At 40.7% G+C, this 22,405-nt stretch overlaps 1 protein-coding gene across 1 annotated transcript; it reads right to left on the bottom strand.

The window, feature by feature from the left end:
* Positions 1 to 12,412: 12,412 nt before the first annotated feature.
* Positions 12,413 to 16,047, bottom strand: fxyd6 (FXYD domain containing ion transport regulator 6). The gene is made up of 7 exons (XM_076099857.1): positions 15,999 to 16,047; positions 15,518 to 15,541; positions 14,563 to 14,598; positions 14,346 to 14,420; positions 14,010 to 14,046; positions 13,841 to 13,890; positions 12,413 to 12,444 (listed from the first exon to the last, which is right to left on the bottom strand). The coding sequence occupies exons 1-7, from the start codon at positions 16,045 to 16,047 to the stop codon at positions 12,413 to 12,415; spliced, it is 303 nt and encodes a 100-aa protein (XP_075955972.1).
* Between the last annotated feature and the right edge of the window lie 6,358 nt (positions 16,048 to 22,405).

Raw genomic sequence — 22,405 nt, 5'->3', positions numbered from 1 at the left:
ATGCAGATAAGCAACACTTGAAGAGACAGATTTCCAACCTACCTTCTTGTAAAGAATACAGCAGAAGTAAAGTTACAAGCCACATGCCATTAAAAGCAGTTATATTTCACAGGAATGTTGTGCAGTCCCCCAAGAAGAGTGCACTGCGCAGCGGTCGGCCAGGCGAGGCTCCGTGCTGGACTGGTTCTGCTGATACAACCCGGCGGTCTTTCCAGCCCTGGTCCCGCACTCTCCAGCGCCGAGAAACGAGCCGCGGAGAAAGTACCGCCTCTGCTCCCTGTTCTCTCCTCCCCTTGCCGGGACAGGATGCTGTCGCCCCACCCCCGGTATCCTAATGAAGCGCCGTGATGGAGAGGTGAGTTATACGCATTAATGGAAGACCAAACGAGACCTCTGTATTACGCGCACTAGATATATGCGTTTAACCAACAGTTTAATGGAGTTCCAATGACAAAGTTGACCAAAAATGTGCACCATGCAAGTCATTTAAAAAGAAGTTAAAGATAAGACAGCCGCTGGAGGAAAATGCCGGCGCGGATTTCCCATGCAAATCAAGAACTCAATAATTTCCTTAAATCAGTTGCTATTGCCTTAGCAGTGTTGCGCACAGAGAATGAAAGTAAAACCAACAAACACACTTGTAAAGTGATGAAAGAGCTTGGGTAAGGAGTGCGAAGTGGAACAAGCGCAGAAAAGCTGCAGCCTCAGTTTCAGGTGAAACTGGTTATGTGCTCTGCGATGCGCACCTGCGTGTTCCGACAAACACTCCTGTCGCTCAAATCACTTTAAAAGCGACCGAATATTGTTGATATTAAAATAGGGGGCTTTTCTACAATCAGCCTCATCTAAAAGTCGTGTATAAGGTGATCGATATGGTCAATCAATTCATTAAATTCGTCATCTTTGTTGACTCGAGTATTGTGTGTCCCAATAAGTCCATACTTTCACCTATTTTAAGCATTTAATACAACCAAAACTTCATATGCATGTTAAATGCATATATGACCCAATGCATAGTAATACATTATTTAAGAATACTGTGACAGACTGCAAACTATAAACAAGAGGAGTGAAGAAGAACGATATCTGCAGTCAGCCTGTTTTACATGTGTTTACACTACAGCTTAACACCTGCCCACCAAACAATCTAAACATTTGACTTCAGTAAGGGTTGACCCTGTATGTTTTAAATATTCAATTAGTTCATCATAATCTGGATCTATACATATTAGCATCAGCAGCCCCAGTGGGAGTGGATGTCCCACCAGATGCCGTGTCAGTACCACTGACTGATCCGCTGACTTTTCTATGAAATCATTTTCTTCGCAAACACGTTTTGGGCCTTTATATTACACTCTAAATCAGTTATTAAAGAAAAACATTATACTGACCCACATGACATGACCTCAAAGCTGTCTCATTCAATCCTCTCCTCTTCACTGTCGTTCAGTTCAACTCCTGAACAATCAACACACAATGAATACCAAAGCAAAGCTGATTGTTGTTCATCCATTTGAGACCAAACACAAAAACTTGAATTGTTGTCTGCTCAGTCACACAACTTATCTGACATCAAACACCTCCTACTCTACATGACCTCCACCGTCACTCTTTGTGTCTCTCTCAGTACTGTAATGTGGTGATTTGAGTGGCGTAACCAAAAGTAGTCCTGATTTTGGATTGGAGCCGAGGCAAGATGTGGCCTCTCTCACTCCCACTCGCTGTAGTGTGGCAGGCAAGGCAGCACACTCTGCTTCCACTCTCTTATTATGCAACAGGTGGAAACACACACACCCCCACGCACCCTCTATCTCTCTTTCCAACAGACCCACAAACCTGCACGCACAAAAACCACGGTACGACAACGACACATGCACAGAAGCACCTCCATTACATAGATGTACAGCTGTCCAGATGTGTACTCAAATTCTCTTTTTATAGATGAACACGTTTCAGCTCTATGCACCTCCCCCAGCCACGAACCATAGCCCAGGTTTAATTAATAGTGCAGCCCATAGTGTATGGTGAGTGAAACTCTTGTTTAGATACCCTCAGGGAATATAATCAGCTTCAAGTATGTATCCTCTCCCAATGACAAACTGGTCATATAACAGCACCCAACACCTTGACACTCAAACCAAGCTCCTCACACACAGAGGTCCCACCCTGTAGCAGTGTATGGTGACACTTGAAGGACTCCGTCAAGACTTCAAAAGGCAGCAGGGAAAGCTGGTTAAAGGGCTGATGTGAGTCAGCCTGACAGCACCAAGCAGGTTGTACTATAATGTCAGCCAGTGATCATCATGGAGCCTGACAGATTGAGCCGGGCCAGCCAGGCCAGAGAAAAGGCAAGCAGCTCCCAGACAGCTAAAGCAACTGTCTGTGAGGACAGGACCCAGGACAAGCTGCCACCACACCACTAAAAAGAAAAAACACAGCACTATGTGACTCATCTCCATCACTCTGCTCTGTCGTTGCCTGGAGATAGGGAAGGAGATATAGGAAATGAGGGGAGTGGGAGAGTTTGTTGACTGTGGAAGAAAATGGGTGAGCAGGGCAGTAGACAAACAGAAAGCAGAGGGAGGGGTGAGGGGTGAGGGGCAAACAGAGAGAGTGATGAGGCGGATAAGTTAATGTGGATGTTAATGTTGATGCTCAGACAATCAAAGCTCCCCCTCAGGCCCCGACTACATGCTAGGATCATATTAGCGCTAATGTATCCAGTATTAATGCACGGCCCCGCAGCCCAATGAAACCCTAGCAAGGTCAGAATTAGGACAGAAAGGGGGCTCATGGTGCTACTGCTTAGCTTTGTGCAAGGTCACAGGGAATCTAAATGAGAGTGGGGAGTGAGCTGCAGGAACAGGGGCGACGGTGGTGTATTGTGGTTGGAGAGGCAAATCGCTGGATGATGGGTCATATGGAGGCGTCATGTTCCTTTAGAACCTCACCACGGCAGTGAAAACGTACTTTAAAAACACAAAAACTCCAGTTTGTGCTAAGTGTCAATCCTAAACACGGTCAAAGCCAAGCAGTGTGCTGCAGAACTCCCTTTTCCTCAGTGGGGCCGCCTAGCTAGCTCTGCACGTGTATGAATGAGCCACTGCATTAGGCTAATGTGAATCACACCCCACTGTGCCGCAGTACATTAACAGGAAGGGGCCGACCAACGGAGTGTGTTTGCCTTTAAACCAAGCATGCGTGATTGTTGTGGCAGATGTGTGAGAGTGTATCAGCACATCAGAGGATGTGTGCGTGTGTGAGCATGTGTCTACATGGCGGCAAAGCACAGGACATGCATATCTGGCTGCTCCCCTACCCGACAGTCGGGTGTGCGTGCACACGTATTTGGGAGTGCGCGTTCGCTTGAGTGTGTTCGTGCTTGCTTATGTGTGTTTTTGCACGAGTACGTGCGCGTGAACATGAGACATCAAGGGGTGCTAAGTTATTCAAATGAGCTGGGGAGGATAACGAGAGGATGGGGTGAGGGGCTGAAGTGGTGTGTGTAGGGGGGCACCTTCTTCGGCTGGAGGTTCATCTCTCTCTTTTTCTCCTCCCCACTTGATTTTTCACGTTCGCAAATGAGGCTATTTGCTTGGCTGAGAAAGAGCGAGGCAAGGGAGATGGGGGAGAAAGACAATTACATTGAAAAGAGAAAGAAAAAAATTGGAGATGAGGACCGGTGAGATTCTGAAACAGACAGAACGCCCGCAGACAAAAACATACCATGCCAGGGCGATACCACCACTTTCAAGATGGCTGCCGCTGGAGGCATCCTCTGTGGGACCAACCTAGAGACCCGTTGCTCTCGCTCTGTAGTGGGTGACACACAAACACACTTTCTGACTTTGATTGTGTGTTCATCAAGCACAACGAGGAGAATGAAATTTGAACAGCTGAGGAAAGGATTAACATTCGTCATTTGAATTTGAATATGTTTAAAGACCGAGTGAGATGAATATGGTCGTGCCTTGCACAGAGATATTGATCAGAGATATCTAGTGACACCCAGTGGTCACAATTAAAGATGTTATCATCAGAAGATCATACATTACTGAATTCCCTACAAATGCTGATGGTTAAATTTTAAGTGGGGCAAACTAATTGGTTACTCCAAATCAAGGTTGTTGGTCCATGGATCAATAATGCCAAAAGTCTGCCCTGCCAATCAATTATTTCTCTCCTTCAAGAAATGTGGGTGTTCGACTTTAACACACTGAAGTGTGTTACTTGTAAAATATTTATGAAATTTTGATTAAATTTGAAAAAAAACAAGACAGGACTACCAACCAAACAAAGTGGGCGACTGCCCCAAGAGTCTGCTGCTCACTGCTATATCAGTCGGTTTTGGTAACGTGGCTAACTGTATATTTGTAAGGGAATTTGCACCACTAAAGTACAATATGAACTAAGGAGCGTCTTTCATTACGACCTAATCTGTTTTAGTTTTTCGTCATGGCACTCACATGCTCCTCAAAAAAAGTCACTTTTACTCAAAATACCACAAACTAACTGACAAAGACAAAACAAAAAGAAAAACAGGGGCCAGGTAGTATTATTCCAGGACAGGAGTACTGGTTGGAAATAATGAAGCTGTCATGTGCAGTCTGCTGTGTGCACTGTACGTAATGAAAACTTCAAAGCAACAGGGTATATTCACAATGCACAGAGTGCAGCAGGTAGGGGGTGTGTTCAGCCATGGCTCTCTGCTCTTGCATGAAAAACATGTTATAACTAGATTAATGTCATACTCCAGTTATTACATCATGTGGCATATCCTTGTCAAGACAATAAACAGACCTCTTTATCTTCAAAGTACCACAGCATCGACAGGTGTGTTCATTCAATACGCACGCCAGACAACAAAGTGGGTTACTAAACGTCTTATCTAGTCATTAAAAGTTATTTAGTAATACTCTGCATGTAAACTCTATTACATCAAAGGAAGCTTTGGGGAATTTCGAGGAGCAACATGTATAAATAAGGGATGAACAAACATAAATAAACTACTGTTTACACTCAAATCTATACAGTTCTGGTCTGTTACATCACATTAAGTCAACAATAAACAGATGCGAGAGACAAAGAGAATGAGTTAGCAGGTGTGAGAGGACGTTGTAGAGCTTAGCTGCAGGCAGATTTTCCAACTTGACCCTCTGTGCTTTGATCTTATCACTTTCCCACGCTTTAACACTCCTGTACCTCTATCTGACAGCTTAATGTGTTCCACAGACAGCCACACATAAGCTCACACACTAACAAAATGCACTGACAACAAAATGAATGGAAATAGACGTAAAAATGTTGTTGTGATTGCTGCACATCGGGGAAATGCTTACTTAAGCCCTATATTCCTACGCCTTGTTTCTAAACTAAATTTATAAGATGAAGCAGCAGAACTAAGAATTGCAGAGATCTTCTAAACCCAAACTACAGGAGCATAATTAAAATTGCAAAATCGTTCCGGGACAAGCCCATTACAACTTAACACCGTCACACTGCACTAACTAGAAGAGCAACTGTCACCAAAGTTAAAAACAACCAGGAGAGAAACAGCATCAATCCTAGTCGCTTGTCATGAAGTGTGTAGGTCAACTTCTTGCCCATAAAAATGCTCCATCTGAGCAAGGGAAACATATTTCACCCAGTCTCCGCCTCTTTGTTTCCCTCAGTCTCAGCAGATACCAGTAGCCATCCTAAATGCTTATGGGAACAGTACTGACCAGTGTGCTTTTGTTTTTCTGTGTTGTTCCCCAAAGTTCCTGCTGGTGCTGTGATGCTATCAGCTAGTGAACTGTGTGATAAATGCCTTCCCATGCTTACCTCAACTGTAGCCCTTATGGGAAGCAGATGACCTGAGCCCTGAGGGATCCAACCAGTAAAACCGCCTGCTTCACCGCTCGGCAGTTGGCTGTGTTAACTTTTACAGCTTGGTCCTTCATTTTCCCCACAAATTCAGAAGGCTGAGTGGAAGGAGAAGGGGGGGGGGGGGGGGGGGGGGGGGGGGGAGAGAGAGAGAGAGAAAGAGAGGGAGGGAGAGAGCAGGGGGTCCTTGGGACTCACCCAGTTGACAGCTCCTGTCTCTGCCTGTAACGACTTATTTATTCAGGGATAATTAATCAGGCGCAGTTTTCTGGCGGTATGATTAATGCGCTTTGTCATCTGCGCGGCATGAAAATACAGCAGCATGTGATGCCACTGCTCGGCTTTAGCTGGCAAAACGGGACGTCCTGTTTGAAGTGGTGAATGTAACTCGATTTGGGCCCTTTCTGCAAACAAAACCACTTAATGCAACCTAGTATTTTTTTAATGGTGTTCTGCTACTGCCCAGCTGATGGCCTATTTGTCCCGATCTGGTGCTTCAGTTAATTTATAGTGCACCTGTTTATGTTTTATTTTATCTCTGGTGTAATCTGTAGCGTTAACATTTCCCACACCGTTGTCTCATTTATAGCTCGTGATGATATATGTGAGGACATTTTGATTGCATTAACACATTTTCTTTACCTACCTGTTCTTTTCCACAGTAAAAGCTGTGTGCTTTTACTCTTTGTATTTAGATCTTTGTATCTTTGTATTTTACTTATTGTATTTACTCTTTGTTTGTCTGATCACTCTTTGGTCAGCAGCTTTCACTTCCTCTCAGCCTGATGCGGGCAGTTGCGGTTCTTCTTCCTGTGCTCGTGCTGGTCTCATGATGCCACCTTGTGAGCGTTTTGGTTACCACAAGTCAGAGGAACTATATACACATCCGCTTTTCTCTATCCCTTATTATTGGGAAGTATGAAAACATGTTTTGTTACAAAACCGAAATACACTCGCACCATCTCAGACGGTGTGTATTATCCATTACCCAAACTCCCACAACTATTACTGCCATACTTTTACAATACAAATATAATATAATTTTATAATATAAAATCTACAGTTTGCCCACTACAGCTGAAGAGTGTTTGAGAGACCCATAGATAAGACATGATGCCGATCTTTGCAATGCCGAGAGCTTTTATTTTATTAATCTTTTTAGTTGGTATTTTGATATCCATGTGTGACTTAAGCTTTGCAATGAGTAAAGAAAATGATTAACATGTGAATCAAATATATTTACTAAAATTGGGTGCAATAATTGACTCAAACACGAAGAAATCCTCTTACAGGGAGCATTCAAAACATGGCTGAAGTCAAAGGGAAGGAGGCAACATTATGCGAACTCTCATTAAGGTGAAGTGACTGCACCTGAGAGGGGCGGTTCCTTTCCAAGGAGCGCTTGTTTTGCGTCTTTTCGGCTAGAGGCATGCTCACGTGGTTCTTCTGCTGGGGATTTCTGACAACCTCGTTTTGGTATTTGTGTTATGATATCTGTATCTAAAAGTATGCTTACTTTCATTCAACAGATGTCTCTCTTGTTACATTTGTTATTGCACATTGAGTTTCATATAGTTATTTTATATTATATATTTTGATATTCTTGTATTCCTATTTTATATTTGATGCTTTATATTGTTATGTCATTTACATATTTTATGTTCATTAATTACTTGTCACCTGATTGGAGGTGCAACTGTTATTTTGTTGTCAGAGAAAATACAAAAACAAAGCTCTCTTAAATCTTAAATATTGAAAAAAAAATGTTATATTTAATACTTCAGGAAGCATATTTATGTTTATTTATTTATCTGTATGAAATTGCAAAATATTTCAAAATCCAGGTCAGAAATTATGTCTAACATCAGAAACACAGCAAGGTTAGAAACACTTTATTAGTACAAAAGCCTCATATCCTCACACACATAACAGCATTGTAGCACATCGCAGCACTCTCCTCGGTTCCTGGCCGGTTCTGTTCAGTTTAAACATCTTCAGCATGTTTTGGCTGGAGAAAATATAAAGGTAGTTTTTATTTCATTTATTTATTTAATAGTTTTTTTTCTCATTTTATATTATGCAAATATCAACTGTTAACAATAGCTTGTTACATTTAACCTAAAAGAATGCAAAAGTTAAAACTTTTATTAGATTTCTGAAATTATTTCTATAGCCAACAGATGTCACTTTAGAGCTGGATTTCATTTCCCTTACCTTGGATTTGCCACAGTTGGTGATCTTGTTGCCTTTAGTGAAAAATAGGATTAAGAGATTAGTTATTCCCAAAGCTCAGAGCTATTGTGCTTTTCTTTTAACATCAGTCAATGAAAATGTGTTTAGATGCACTTTTGTCTGTCCAGCAACATGCTGTATGATCTCAACCCACTCACAAACACACAAACACACACACAACTAAGATCATCTTCTCTTTCACACTGTTTTGTCTTCCGTGTCCTTGTATCAGACTCCTCAAATTCATATTTGTTGCTGTTGCTCAGCTGTTGACTTACCTGCCAACAGAAGGATGGAAAGGAACACGATGATCCCGGCGAAGGCCAAACCTCCAACACGTAGTGTGTAGTAGTCTACATATTCACAGAGAGCAATGTCACCACATCATCACTGTCTTTCATTTAACCTGCTGTAACAACTATGTGCTGGCAGAAACCCCCTTTATCCTGTGCATGCTTTCCACATTCTCTTTTTAGGGCACTGGCAGAAGTTACATATTTAAACTATTTTATCCTCGCAGATACACTTTCAAAGTTTTAGTCACTTACCGTATACAAAGTCTGCATCGAGGTCGATGTCTGCACCTGGGGATAGACAGAGAATGGACGTGGTTTGAAAGAAACACAGTAAACGTGTAGTAATTCTACCAAAAACGTAGCATGCTGCAGGGAAATATTATAAAATCCTTTTTTTACACATCATTAATTAGCCTACATTTAATTTATCCAATTCACTTGTAGTAATACTGACACACTACCAACTGAATGGCTCGTTATATAACTAAGTTAAGAAAATAGGTCATAATCAGTATTAGTCTATTCCCTGCAGGTGTTTTTCCACACAGACAGCATGCTACTTCGGGTTAGTTTGAGATAGGCCGCAAATCAGCTTTAGAACTACAAATGTTCCAACGAATAAAGGCAATGTAATCTGTCATTAACATCCATCACTGTAACTTTATCACAATATTGCCACATGTGCAGTGCCACTAGCATGAGCTATTTGCTGTATGCTGAAATGAGAAGGTGAGCCTTAACTGAGGCTGCTGGACTCCAGCATGCTTATGTTACTCATAATACAGTTAGCAGTTAATAAGTCAACCTTGCTCTACCAAGGTACGTTTTTGTTGCTCAACTCCAAATCAGAAAAACAAGAATGGCTGTGATCTTTCAAATACTATGTCCTTCAAATGATGTCATATTAAAGTGGCTCTGTCTCTCCTGTTCGTAGATAATCAGCAGTTCAGGCGCTGAGTAGCTTACCTTGAGAAGACATGATGCCTGGTCTGTTTGTGTGTTCTGTTGACAAAACTGGAGAGACATAACGCAAACAGTTAACAAAAGGCTGGTGATAACAGCAGGTGGCAGCTGGTGATATCCATGGCATCTTTTTTTAATCTTGTTTTTAAATAATGACAATAAAAGTGTTCACCATCAAATCTGGTCCCTCAAAACTGTTTTTTGCAGGGAGGGATATTTCTGTGGATTTGGTTTCTCAAATCCATTTAAATTAGATTTGAGACTTGTAGAGGCTCGTTTAAATGGGCTTATTCACTTTAGATGAGATGTAGTTGAAAGCTTGGAAACTCTATATGCCCTGATAAATTGCCTCACTGGGTTCCTCTACTACAGACTTAGGCCCAAAGTGATTGCGTTGCTCTTCACTAAGAACTTTAACGGGCTAATGGCGATATTGATCCTCGTTCCACCCCCACCCTTTCTCTCTGCACCCTTCACGCACACACACCAGCTTCTCGTTTGATCTACGTCTCCTGACCTATAATCATTAACTTACACAGATTAACAGACGAAAAATTTCCCTTGCTGTCTCCTTTGTGTTGTGAATTGTTGACTTCAGTGCTTTCATTTATTATGTTTCTGGGCCTTTTCAATGCACCACTGAGCATACCGGGACAGTTACTCATTAATATATTACAGCTCCAATAACCATTAACCTTGAACCTTGCACACTTTGATAGAGGTTATAGATGGGACAAAGAAGAGTAGCTGTGTGGCACCTAGCTAATAATGCAGAATTGATACGCAATGATTTTGGCAGATAATCACACCACCCCTAACGTGCAGCAATGAATCACTGTTATTAGATTTCTTCAATGGGGTGCAATTAACAAGAACAATGACAACAGAGAACTGTCTGTCCTAACCCACTTTCACAAGACATATTAATTGGAACTTGCTGGAACTTGTGCTTTTATATGTTGCCTCATTAAACAATGGAGGAACTAGTAAAGTTAAACTTCGCATTGTGAGAATGACAATAAGTTCTCTTTGACATAGAAATACACGTTATAGACCATCTAACATCATCTAACATCTCAAAAACACATGGATTCACATCGTAATCATCATTTTACCAACTCATAGGCATCTGAAATGGACACAACTGATTTATTTTTATGACCTGCACATCTAATTTAACATTTTGTTTTGGAAATTAAGTTTTTGCTCACCTGAGTTGCTGAAGGCTCTATATTTCTTCTGCCCAGGTGTGTGTGTGTCCCCGTCAGTGCCAGAGGTAGGTGCTCCCTCCCTAACAGATCCACCCTCTAACAAACACACACACACACACACACTCATACACAAACCACCTCTCCACGCCCACATCCATATTTCAGTCATAGCTGCTTCTTTTCATATCTACACAGTCTCATAAAGTTTGTACTTTGATGCCAATAAATAGTATATCAGCCAACCTTTGGAATCGTAGTAGAATGAGCAGTACATTACTGGCTCTGCTGGTGAGGAACACACTTTCTGATATAGTTTCATAGCACCAAGTAGCAGCTCATAACCTTGACTGACATTGATAGGAAATTATCAGATTGATTTCAAGTGCTGTTAGAGGGCTTCTTGTGAAATCTGCTTTTCTAGGCTAAGATGTTCAGGAATAAAGACCCTGAAGAGAATTCTGAAAGAAAAGTGATTAAGATTTACACTAAAGTCTGGTCTTCATCTAATTGAACACAAAAACACATTCATGTGAATGGTCAGACACTTTTATTTGTTTCTGCCAAAAGCACAACAGGTAGCACCACAACAAGGCCTCATGCGTAAAATCAACATAGCGTTTAAGTGTACAGCAGTCGTCTTTGAAACATTCCGACTTAAGATTGATTAAAGCCTAACCTGACAGGAGATTCACAACAAGGATTGGTCATTTGTTCTCCCGCTATGATTTGGCTTACGTTAATGTAGTCTTGCACATAGATATTGTCAATTTTACATTTCACTTCTCTCAAACTCAGCATTTTCTCTCTTTCTCAGAAATGTAATACTTGTATGGCCACTCAAAGCATAATGGCATCAGAGAGACTGAGCAAGCAATTTAATAGACAAACAAGGAAGAGGAAAGAAAGAGACCCAGGCTTAGTAGATTTAGAACTAGAGAATGTATGCAGGGGAACTAATCCTAGTCTGCTGGAGAGTAGTTTAATCCTGGCGGAGCCAGTGACGTAGCGATGACGTAGATGTGTGGAGAAAAAGGCAGTGAGACAGCTGAAGCAAGAGCTCTCTCCATCTTGGATGGTAAAACACTGCAGTGGAGGAGCTCATGCAGATACCTGCAAACTATTACTGTGCTCAGTCAGAGAGCTGTGGCAGTTGAGATTGTCTTATATAAGGCTCATCACATTAACATGTAGAGATACACATGCACTTGGGATATATACACAATCATATATATATATATATATATATATATATATATATATATACATACATACAGGATATACACACTATATACCCACATGTGCACGCAAACCAACCATTCAATGGTAGACCTAAATGAAGGATATTTAACTGTATATCTTATCTGTAACCTATCTGTATTTTTATATATATACTTATATATGTATACAGTATATATGCATACATGTTATAATCCAAATATGACAAACATTATCCAGGACAGTTGACAAAATAAACAACATATTGACGTATTCTAAAACCTAAAGGCAATAGATAAATACAAAACAAAGAACAGCAGACCACAGAACATTAAAACCTCTTCTCAGTCTTCAAAGACAATCTGGTGTCGAAGGTGCTACTGGCTAAGACAAAGAACCGGAGTGAGAGACTGTCACAGAAAGGCACAGGAACGGACAAGAGCACTGAGGGACTGGCACGGTCACAATGGAGCACAATGGGCGGAAGGTTTTGTCTCAGAGGCTAAACATTTTATATACAGTACATATTACCCTTCTTAACATATAACTTCCCTGTTACCCTTCCATATAACCACTTATAATAATCACCCATGGTCATTTCAGAAGGCAGCTCAGTCCGGTGGAGTTGCCTCAGTTCTCCGCTGGAGCCTCTTTGGCAGCCGCTGCAGCTGAAAGGTCAAAGGTGAGCAATTTAGTTAAAGCACGGGTGCAAAATTAAACCTGCCTAAAAATTCCGGGCCTTCTCTCTCTCAGTCATTCGCTTACATCCATCACTCAGAGGACTGGTGACAGCCCTGCTACTCACTAAGAGCTGGTAATACTCACAATATTTAAGATTGTGACATTTTTCTAATAAACACTATGAGCTTTGTTTCTTACCGTCTACCACTAAGTACAATTACTCAAATACAAGTGAAGTGGGTTTTTGTGTGTTATATCCAATTTAATTTGAGCAAAAGATCTGAATATTTATCTTTCTTTCTGTCTTCTCTAAAATTTCAACCTTTGAAATAAGTTAAAAGTTGAATACTTGTGCAAATACTGTTGAATTATAGGTTCCAATTCCCTCACTCTATTCTACTCTACTATTCTATTCTATTCGATTGCAATCTCGGAACCAATCAGCTTTCGGTTCGACAGCGTTGACGTCGCATTTGAAAGTTTCTTTCATTTAAAACTGGGAAAATCTGAAAAGTTAGAACATCCTCAAATGCAACGGGGAGGGATATTAAAACACTACATGCTTGAAACTAAATTTAAAGGGACAGTTCACCTCAAAATCGAAAAATGCATACATTTCCTCTTAGCTGTATTTATCAATCTAGATTGTTTTGGTGTGAGATGCCTGGTTTTGGAGATGTCGGCCAGAGAGATGTCTGCCTTCTTTGGAATATACAACATGACCCTGTTAGTCAAAATATTCCATAGATCTTGTTGTAAACAGTTTCATGTCGGAACTATGGTTGAAAGAAAATAGTTCCTCCATGAAACCGCTCACGACAAGATCTGCTTTGAGCACCATAAGCCGAGTGCCATATGGTCTGATTATACTCCAGAGAAGGGAGACATCTCTACAGCTGATATCTCCAAAACTAGGACAGTCACACCAAAACAATCTAAATTGATCAATAGCACAGGTCAGAGGTAAGAAAACTATGTGTTTTTGATTTTGGGGTGAAATGTCCCTTAAATGTTATGATAACCTAATTTTGACTGAAATAAATGTAAAGGTGACAACGTTTTCAACAACTGTTTGCTGGTTGATTTCTATACTTGATGAAAGTGAATTTAAACCTTGGAAGGTATGAAGTCAAACTTGTGATATGCCTTGGAGAAAGGTCAGCAGTTACCTCAAGTTTAGCTTGTATGTTCTCTGTCTCTCTCTCTCGCACACACGTACAGTACAGTTCAACATGTGCGGACACATGCACACAGAGCAAATGCCCCCCATCCTCCCCTGTCCAATGGGCACTCCTTAAGGGAAACTCAATTATGGATGTGTGTCTCGAGGTGAGCCAGAGGTGAGAGGAGCTGACAGAGTTAAAATGTGCATCTTACCCTTGGAGACAATCAGGTTCTCCTCCTGTACCTCCTCGTCTCTGGGGGCCCTGAAGAGAGGATCCACAGGTTGTCATATGACTCAAATCATGTTGTATGAAAAAAGACATTGCAAAAGGCTTTGTTTGCTTGTTGTTGTTTTTTTAATCAGAGAGGGACACTGACATACCTGGGCTTCTGGTTGATACTGCAGCGGCATCGTCGACCTAGAAATTTGAGAAATCATCAGCTGTGTTGATCAGAGGTCTAATTAGTTAGATGCATTGTCTGTGTCATCACCGTTAACAGTGGTTCACTCTTACCCGATGACAAAGATATACGTATATATAATATATTACGTTATAATCAATAAAAATAAACTGTGAAAACAAGGAGTAATAACATAGTGTGGAAATAATGATTCATTCCATTACTGATAATAATTTTTAATTTGATTGTAACGCTCAAATACATTGAGTGCTTGTACACATAATAAAATGATACCCACACAGAGAGGTCAACTTACTAAGGATGAGAAGAATGCCCAGTGTGAACAACACCACGGCAAACGCCAATCCCCCAATCCTCAGGCTCTCATAGTCTACAGAAGAAGACGATGACAGAATGAGAGGTACAGGAGAAGGAGAAAGACATTTAATCAATGTGCCATTCATTGCAAAAGGTATATTTATGTGTAGACACTGGCCGGTGCTTACAGAAAACACAGACTTTTCTAAACTTACCATAAACAAATGGGTTTTCAACTGTCCCCTTGTCATCTGTAAAAATGTAATGGAAACCACATATTTAGAACCAATGTGTTCAGATTCGATCAATCTGGTTAAAAACACAACAAAAGACAAGTGAGATGAAACATATATTTTCTAATCCTGTGTCTCTGTGTTGATTTTTCCCTTATCTCATGCTCCATACAGAATGTGTATTCTTTGAGCAGTTTTACAACATAATTCTTCCTCCTGTAAAATGTAAAATTATTTTTGATGGCTCAACTTGAACTTGGTGGCAGTTAAACAAATGCATCCAATCAAATGGGATTTGGGGTGACTAGCTAACCTCTGCAATCATATTAGACCACACTTGACTGTGGGTAGCTAGGAGAGAAATATTGTAGTATGGTAGAATAAGGTGAGCAATTAGATTTCAGCTGTTTATTTCCAAAGAATGTGGTTGAGGTCTAAATTGTTCATCTAACCCGTATCCTCTCCCTCCCGATCAGCAACATGAGTGAAGGACATTTGATTAAAGGTAAAGAGTTGAGTCACCCTTCACCGACTTTGTAAAAGACCTCAACCGTAACCATAGTTCATTTGTCAAATACTTGTCTGGCTATAAAGTTTGAAAAAATAATGCTATAGCAAACCCTCAATGCATTGTTCATATATTTTGTTATGTATAAATATACATAATGTACATACATCAATATATTACAGATTCCTTATCAGCTCTCTTTCCTACCAAATAACCACTCTCATCTCATCAGCAATGATTTCAATCTATAAAATAATCAAATCAACACAGTTGGATCTGGTCATTCTTGGGTTTAATCCATACATCTGACTGTTCGCTGCAGTAGAGCAATCAATAAGGGTCTGATTTGATCTGGAAACCAATGGAGACACCAATGTGGCTTTTCGGACTGCGTGTGACCCCATTAGAGATGACATCAATTGTACTCACGCTGCTCACTGATCTCTGATAAAGCTGAGAGGCAGCGAAGAGAGGAGGAAGTGGTTTGAGTCAGAGGGTGGAAGGAAAAAGGAAAAAGGAGAAACACAGGAAATCAGGTATAGTGGGAGACTGTGAGTGAGAAATATGTCAACACTATGTATTTCTCTATCTTTGCTTTGTCTAACACAAGCTTCATCATCTATTTACAGTGTGTAGCTGTGAGCATGTGTTTATGTGTTTTACATTTAATCATCCACTATAAGCAGACCTCACACACACAGTCAGTGACACAGCAAACCTGTGAAACCCGCACACGAAGCTCCAAAGCAGTAATTGATGTTTTGCTACGAGCCCACACCCAGAGAGTGCCTTTTCGTGTAACGTCACTCCCTGACGCAACACTGCCTCCCGATGGACAATTGGTGTGTTCAAGCCTGTGTGTTTGTATGCGAGTATGTGGGTGCTTGTGTGAGTTGGGGGGGGTACTTACCAGCCACACACACCAGGAGTGAAGAGAGGAAGAGCAAAATAGTTTCCATGGCGACTGTTGACATAGAGTAATAAAGAGGGAGGGTGAGAGGGAATGAAAAAAATTACAGTGAAAGAGGTCTGATTTAGGAAGCTACACTACACCAGCATATATTCCCCTGAAACAATCAACACATATACACATACCGTTTATACACACACACACACTAGCACACATTCAATATCATACGTGTAAAAGGGGAGTCACATCAGACAATACTATATCCAAACCCCTGGAGTTTAACTGAGATAAAAGGCCTACAGGTATAGTTTTTATCTTGCACAACGATCCATGTTCAAAGCCTGCATACATGTTCTCTTTTCCTGGCAGAGATTACTCTTGCCTCCCTGTGGACATCTCACAACCTTGGCCTATTTTCATGGAGGCTATTTAATGCACACATGCCAATTGCGTCCCCTATAAAATGTGAAGATGAACCATTTATGTCTAACTTAACTACAAAATGTTCACGGCCAACTCAAAACGCCCTATTCCCCCCCCCCCCCCCCCATATAATATCTGCTATTAGGAACTAAACTGTGATCAAAGTGTTGTGGTTTTGTTTTAGCAAGTCAAAGCACTACATCTGAACATAAGAAACATTGTGTAGATAGAGTAAGTAAATGTGTATTCAACATTTATTAAACTCCCTAAAAGACAGGTTTTTAAAAGGTACTGATTTCTCATTGTGAACGTGTTACTAAATGTGACAATTCTACAAATGCAGACTTGGTGGCAACAACAAGTCATAAATCAATATCTGTGAGCAGTATAATTCCCCACCAAAATCTGCAGTGCAAACAAAGTGTCTGGTGATGTAGTTATTATACATCAACCTTTAGGTCTCCCTCCTGTCGTTGAAAGCTGGCTTTTCTAAATGTAAATAAATGCCGGCCCTAGCAGGGAGTATTGAGAGTGATTGTTCAATATAGGCGAATACAGATGGGGAACAAGATTTGACAGCAATATATTTGATGAGGCATGTCCAATCTCCACATTGAAATAATAGAAAGTGACAAATCTACGGTAAAACATGTATTCTCAGGCCATGGACGCATTTGTATAAAGCTCTCAAGAGTCCAAAAGTTTTCTTTAACTCAGGCGTTACCACTCTTATCTGACAGTGCCACCTGGCTGCCTACATGTCATCTGACTGTCTCAGTGAGTATCAGTTGTAGAGGACATGTAGTGCACTTAAATGAGTCCATTATAAGTCATATGAGTCATATATGAGTCATTAGCAAAGCTACCGAGGTAGCATTCCTGCCCAGTTGTGGTTTGTATGTTGACGCTTCGTATATTTGATTTGTGAGTCATCGAGCAACAGACTGCTAACAAGGACTTTTATGAAATAATGTGACAGAAGATGACAACAGAGGAACCGAAGGCCTATGGCATCCATTAGACTAATGGCATCTGATCTTAAAATGGAAATAAACCCTATGTGACGTTGGACTGAATCGTTAAAGGGACAGTGTGTAACATTTACGGGGGGTTATTATATTCAATATAATATTCATAACTAAGTTTTAATCAATGTATTATTGCCCGAAACTAAGAATCGTTAAGTTTTCTTCAGGGCGAGCAGAGATGCCATTGTGGTGAAGTGAAGGATACTCAAGTTGACGGCAACTACACTTGTTACCGTACGTGCAATAAAATATTTGCAAATAAAAAGCCAATACGTTATCAATATTTTTGTAAACATGTTAAACAAAAGTGAAACCTGCCTGCCACCAGTGCTATGTTTACACAAGCAAAAGATTATTTTTGCTTGGACAGAAGACAGGAGGTATGACTGATACTGATGGATGTCATACATTTTACAAAACAATTATTTACTAATATAGAAGAACCGAGTATTGATAAGAGTAGCCCCTAGTTGTACTAAAATCCTAAAGATACCCTTTTCCTACCTGAAGGCCACCGTAGTTCTCCTAAATGCTAGGGAGGGGAGGGGCTGAGCTGAGGGGTATTTAGTTGGTTGTAATACTAAATTAATCTAACATTCATGAATATGGTGACAAAAGAGAATTTCAGAGAGGATTCTCATTCTCACTCAAGACTGAGTACGTGTTATGAAAAAACAAGTTATTATTCAGAGCGGCACTTTTAAAGTCTAGTTAAGACCAAACCCAGATATGAATTATTCAATATGACAATATAGTTTTTAAATCACATATACACATCTTGAAAGAGACATCTTTTTTCACATCTGAGGTAACGATTGATGGCGAGCCCAAACTATACCTAACTTCAGATACATAATAAACTGATCCAGATTGAATACTAGAGTCGGCAAAACCGTTCACGCTAAGGCAGGTGTGCCCTTCATACGGCAGCTTCATGCTGCCACCACAACAGAAAGAAATCTGTTCCCACAATAATGATGTTTTCATGATTTTTCTCACTTCTCAAACGATGTTTCTAATGTTATTATGACATTTTCTCATCAGCACAGGATACTAAATTACTACATTTAAAGAACATTGGAATTGTGCATCAGGCGGCTACTTCGCCATTAACGAAATGTTCCTAAATAATGTAAAAGATAGTTCTGTCAATCTGATACTAATGGAAAGGCAGAATATATGATGCCCTATTGTGTCTCCTCTCATGAAGACACTTGTTAATGACATACAATATAAGACAGTGAGTGTTCAGGGTTGAGTGGCATGTTGGACGACCGCCACTGGTTCTGGAAGAACCAAAGATAGTCAGTTAGACTCAAAACGCTGGACGTCCATTCACACCATAATACCTGACCCCTTTTTAAAGACAAAAGAAGCAGATCTTTAAGCGATACAAAACTCAATTTGAGAGAAGTTTTGCATTGATTATTGATGGTAATTTCACTTTAGAAGTTATCAGAGAATTTCATCCTTCAAAACAAAATACCTTGAGATATGTTCAACAAGTTGGTTAGAGAAATGTAACCAAGTAGGGTTAGCAATTTTGGACAACAATTTCTTCCTATACACCAATAACCGGATCAGTTTGGCTCTATTTTATTTCATATTTGTTAAAACATATACTTTTCTAAACCTCAAATAAATATAGAAAATCACTGTAAACAATAAAACGGTTGATAGGATGTAATATGTATCTCTTTTAAGTGGGTCAGTGTCACACGTTTCTCCTGTGAGAATCCTTTAGGGTGTGTGGCACCATGGCACTGCCAGATGTGATGTTTCAATCTGCTATTCAATGCCAGCCTTTCTCTCCCCCGCTATTATACATGGCACCTGAGCGGTTACCACTCCATCTTTCCTTAACTGCTCTATTGTTCAGCAAATATCAAGTTCCACAGCCAGGCTCCCCTTTGTCTGGGAGGACAAGAAATGGGCAGGCAGGGTGACTGTATCTGTTCGGGGAGAACAAGGAAATAGCAGGCAGCGAGGCTGTTTTCTGTAATGTGGAAACAAGGAAAGGGCAGGCTGAAAGATAGCGGGGATAGAAGATGAGCAGAGAGGGACAGACATTGTCTAGCAGGAGAGTGCAGGCAAAGGGCAGGCAGACACTGTCTGAGGAGTAAGGGCAATCGAAGGGCACTCTGTTGTATGATAGTGGCATTTCCTGTATAATATAAAACATAAATACATAGAGCATTAAAAAAGGAAGGTCAGGAAATGTGGTGAGGCAAATGTGGGAGTGGAATAAAGAAGAGGCCAATCAAAGAGATAACACAACCAAGAGCAGCGGGAGCAGTGAGACGATAAAGTGGACTATATGGCAGCAGAGTGCTCACCAGTCTCTGAGACATGAACAACATATCGATCAAACCTTTGACATCATACTATTTGGCAAATGTGTGAGTCTCAGACAAGCTTAAGACCAACGAGACACAAACATCTAAAATTACAATTTGACTGATGACTTTATTGAAAAGAAGTAGACATGGTCACAAAATAAAAACTATATTCAAATGACTGATGTGCCTGCAGTTTCCATTGTATGTGTGTTTTTTTTACATGAGACCACACCCCACAAAATCACTCAATTGCTCAGGATCCTATTCTGTGCACAATAACAGAGATTAAGTGTTATATAAAATGATGGTCCTTCTCCCTGGCTTGCTGTTTATGTTTCATGGTCGGATCGCTGTAATTCTGGCAGGTGCAACTTCACGTGAAATACTGCCCTTTCTAAATGTATGTGTTGCTGAGACAATATATATGTATGTCTGTTTTGTTGGATGTGTATTTATGCGTGTGTATCTCTTTAAATGCAGGATCTAAAATGTGAGGTTGATTGGCATCATTGTGCCAAATCTCCCCATTTCACTATGCGTGTGTGTATGTGTGTGTGTGCAGGACATGTGTTTGGTGACCAATGACCCTGGGGCTTCTACAGTAAGTATTAAAACATATTAAATGCAAAAGTCCCCGTTTCAATTCAAAGGGCATTTGTTCAACATTAATTAATAGAGAATGTAGGGCAGGTAAATAGGTCACGCCACAGGTCTCCATAACCTTTAGTGGAAAAAGCAACAACTTGACTCCCTATATATCTGTCACCATAATGATGTTACATCCCCATGGCAACACGGTGCGTCGTTCCATAGTGTCCACTTATCTCCATGGTAACAGCATGCATCTAAAAAATATTCTGGCGCCGAATGAGAAATGGTGGATGGAGTTCGCACATAAACAGGAGCGAGGGGTGCGGCACGCAGCTTTTAAGTCCAAACTAGACGTTTTGACTCCAGTCGGTATTCCACACAATCTCTACACATCCCTTCATAATTAAATACATCAGCTTTAGGGGGTAGTGGTTGTAAATTCGGTGGCTTTTGTTACCTGTGTTGCGCTCCGACAACAAAGACCGACCACAATAACGCAGCGATAACCTCTCCATTATCATGTAAACATTTGGCACAATAGCCTTTAATTCAACAATCGATGCGTGACGTCTGCGCATTCATCCACTTGTGCGTCGCGCAACCTGTGGATCACCTGATGGAGCAGAAAAACGAGCCTTGTTGCGCCTTGTCCTTTTCTTCTTCAGATAGCCGTTTGACATCACGCACGACCACCGATATTTGGTTTTCAATTTACTGTTACAAGGCGTGCAGTGAGAGAAAGTGAATCTTGTTTTTTTTTGCAGCGCAACCAGGTTATAGTGATCAGTGCCAGCAGACACACCCTCATTATATATGTATAGCACTGATGAACAACAAGCAATGGCATCTCTGCAAACTGATGCGCGCACGGACCACCTCCAAGGGCGTGGAGCCTAAATATTGCAAACAGCACGCATAAATTGGCGTAAATTAATGTCACTTATAAATGTGCGTGATCAATGTAAAATCGTATTCTAGCCTGACACGGTTTATTTACAACGGACTGTGTGCTCAAAACTAGCTAATACTAAATCAATATTATTCAAATTCGCGTTCCCTTCCAAGCCGTCTTTCGTGGCTATTATGGCGCCTCCTGATACAACAAAATAAGAACACCATCTATGACATCAACTTACCGCTTGTTTCTCCAGCAGTTGGTCAACAAACTGATATCCACCCTAAAAAATCAGACAGCTATCAGAAGGCTTTTTCCAAAATATTATCATATGTCAATATGTGCACACTGCTCACATCGACATGTCCTGGAAAAATAGATGTGATGGATAACAATGTGACTCCTGGAGGGAGTGACTGCTTTTTCATTGAGTTGATCTCTCTCTCTCTCTCTCTCTCTCTCTCTCTCTCTCTCTCTCTCTCTCTCTCTCTCTCTCTCTCTCTCTCCTCTCTCTCTCTCTCTCTCTCTCTCTCTCTCTCTCTCTCTCTCTCCCTCTCTCCCTCTCTCTCTCTCATCATATACCCCCAGCATTAAGCCAGCTCGTGATGGATTAACTCCAAACTAAGAATCTTCCTTCATCTTTATTTTTGTGCTCAGTGATTAATGCTCAGGGATCCCACACATTAGAACAGTAAACTATGTTAAGGGTCCACTTGCTTGCTTTCCTCACAAAGTGATTATAAAGTGTCCTTTTTTATTTCAATATGGGAAACAGTCACGATAGAAACGCCTGAGATGCGTCCCTGAGGGAGAAAAAAAACCCACCACTACAATCATAAATCATTTTTAAAGAGTATCATTTTCAAACGAACAAAGGAGATCACAGTAGACCGTTTCATTGGCACAGAACACATAAGAGAAGGGCCAGCCATCTTTAAAGAAGGCAAACACAAGAATACTGTATGACTGTGACACCAAGAGGCAGACGAATAAAATCAAGAATGCAAGACTGAAGTCAGCGTATTGATTGGTGTGTATCAATAATCAGGTTCAGGTAATACACATCACAGCCGCCAAGCAGTTCACCTGTGTGCTTTTCTGTCTCTAAGTATCTCCTCATTAATTCATTGT

The sequence above is a fragment of the Anarhichas minor genome, unplaced genomic scaffold, assembly GCF_050575085.1.
Source record: "Anarhichas minor isolate MPS153535 unplaced genomic scaffold, ASM5057508v1 ptg000026l, whole genome shotgun sequence".
In the NCBI taxonomy this organism is placed as follows: Eukaryota; Metazoa; Chordata; class Actinopteri; order Perciformes; family Anarhichadidae; genus Anarhichas; species Anarhichas minor.
Note: the sequence above shows the minus strand (reverse complement) of the source record. Positions and strands in the feature narration are given on the sequence as shown.

Coding starts and splice junctions, on each gene's coding strand:
- fxyd6 (XM_076099857.1), bottom strand. CDS start 16,047: ATGGAAACTATTTTGCTCTTCCTCTCTTCACTCCTGGTGTGTGTGGCT. Junction 14,599..15,517: donor ATCAGAGATCAGTGAGCAGC/GTGAGTACAATT, acceptor ACATTTTTACAG/ATGACAAGGGGACAGTTGAA. Junction 13,891..14,009: donor AGTATCAACCAGAAGCCCAG/GTATGTCAGTGT, acceptor TCCTCTCTTCAG/GGCCCCCAGAGACGAGGAGG.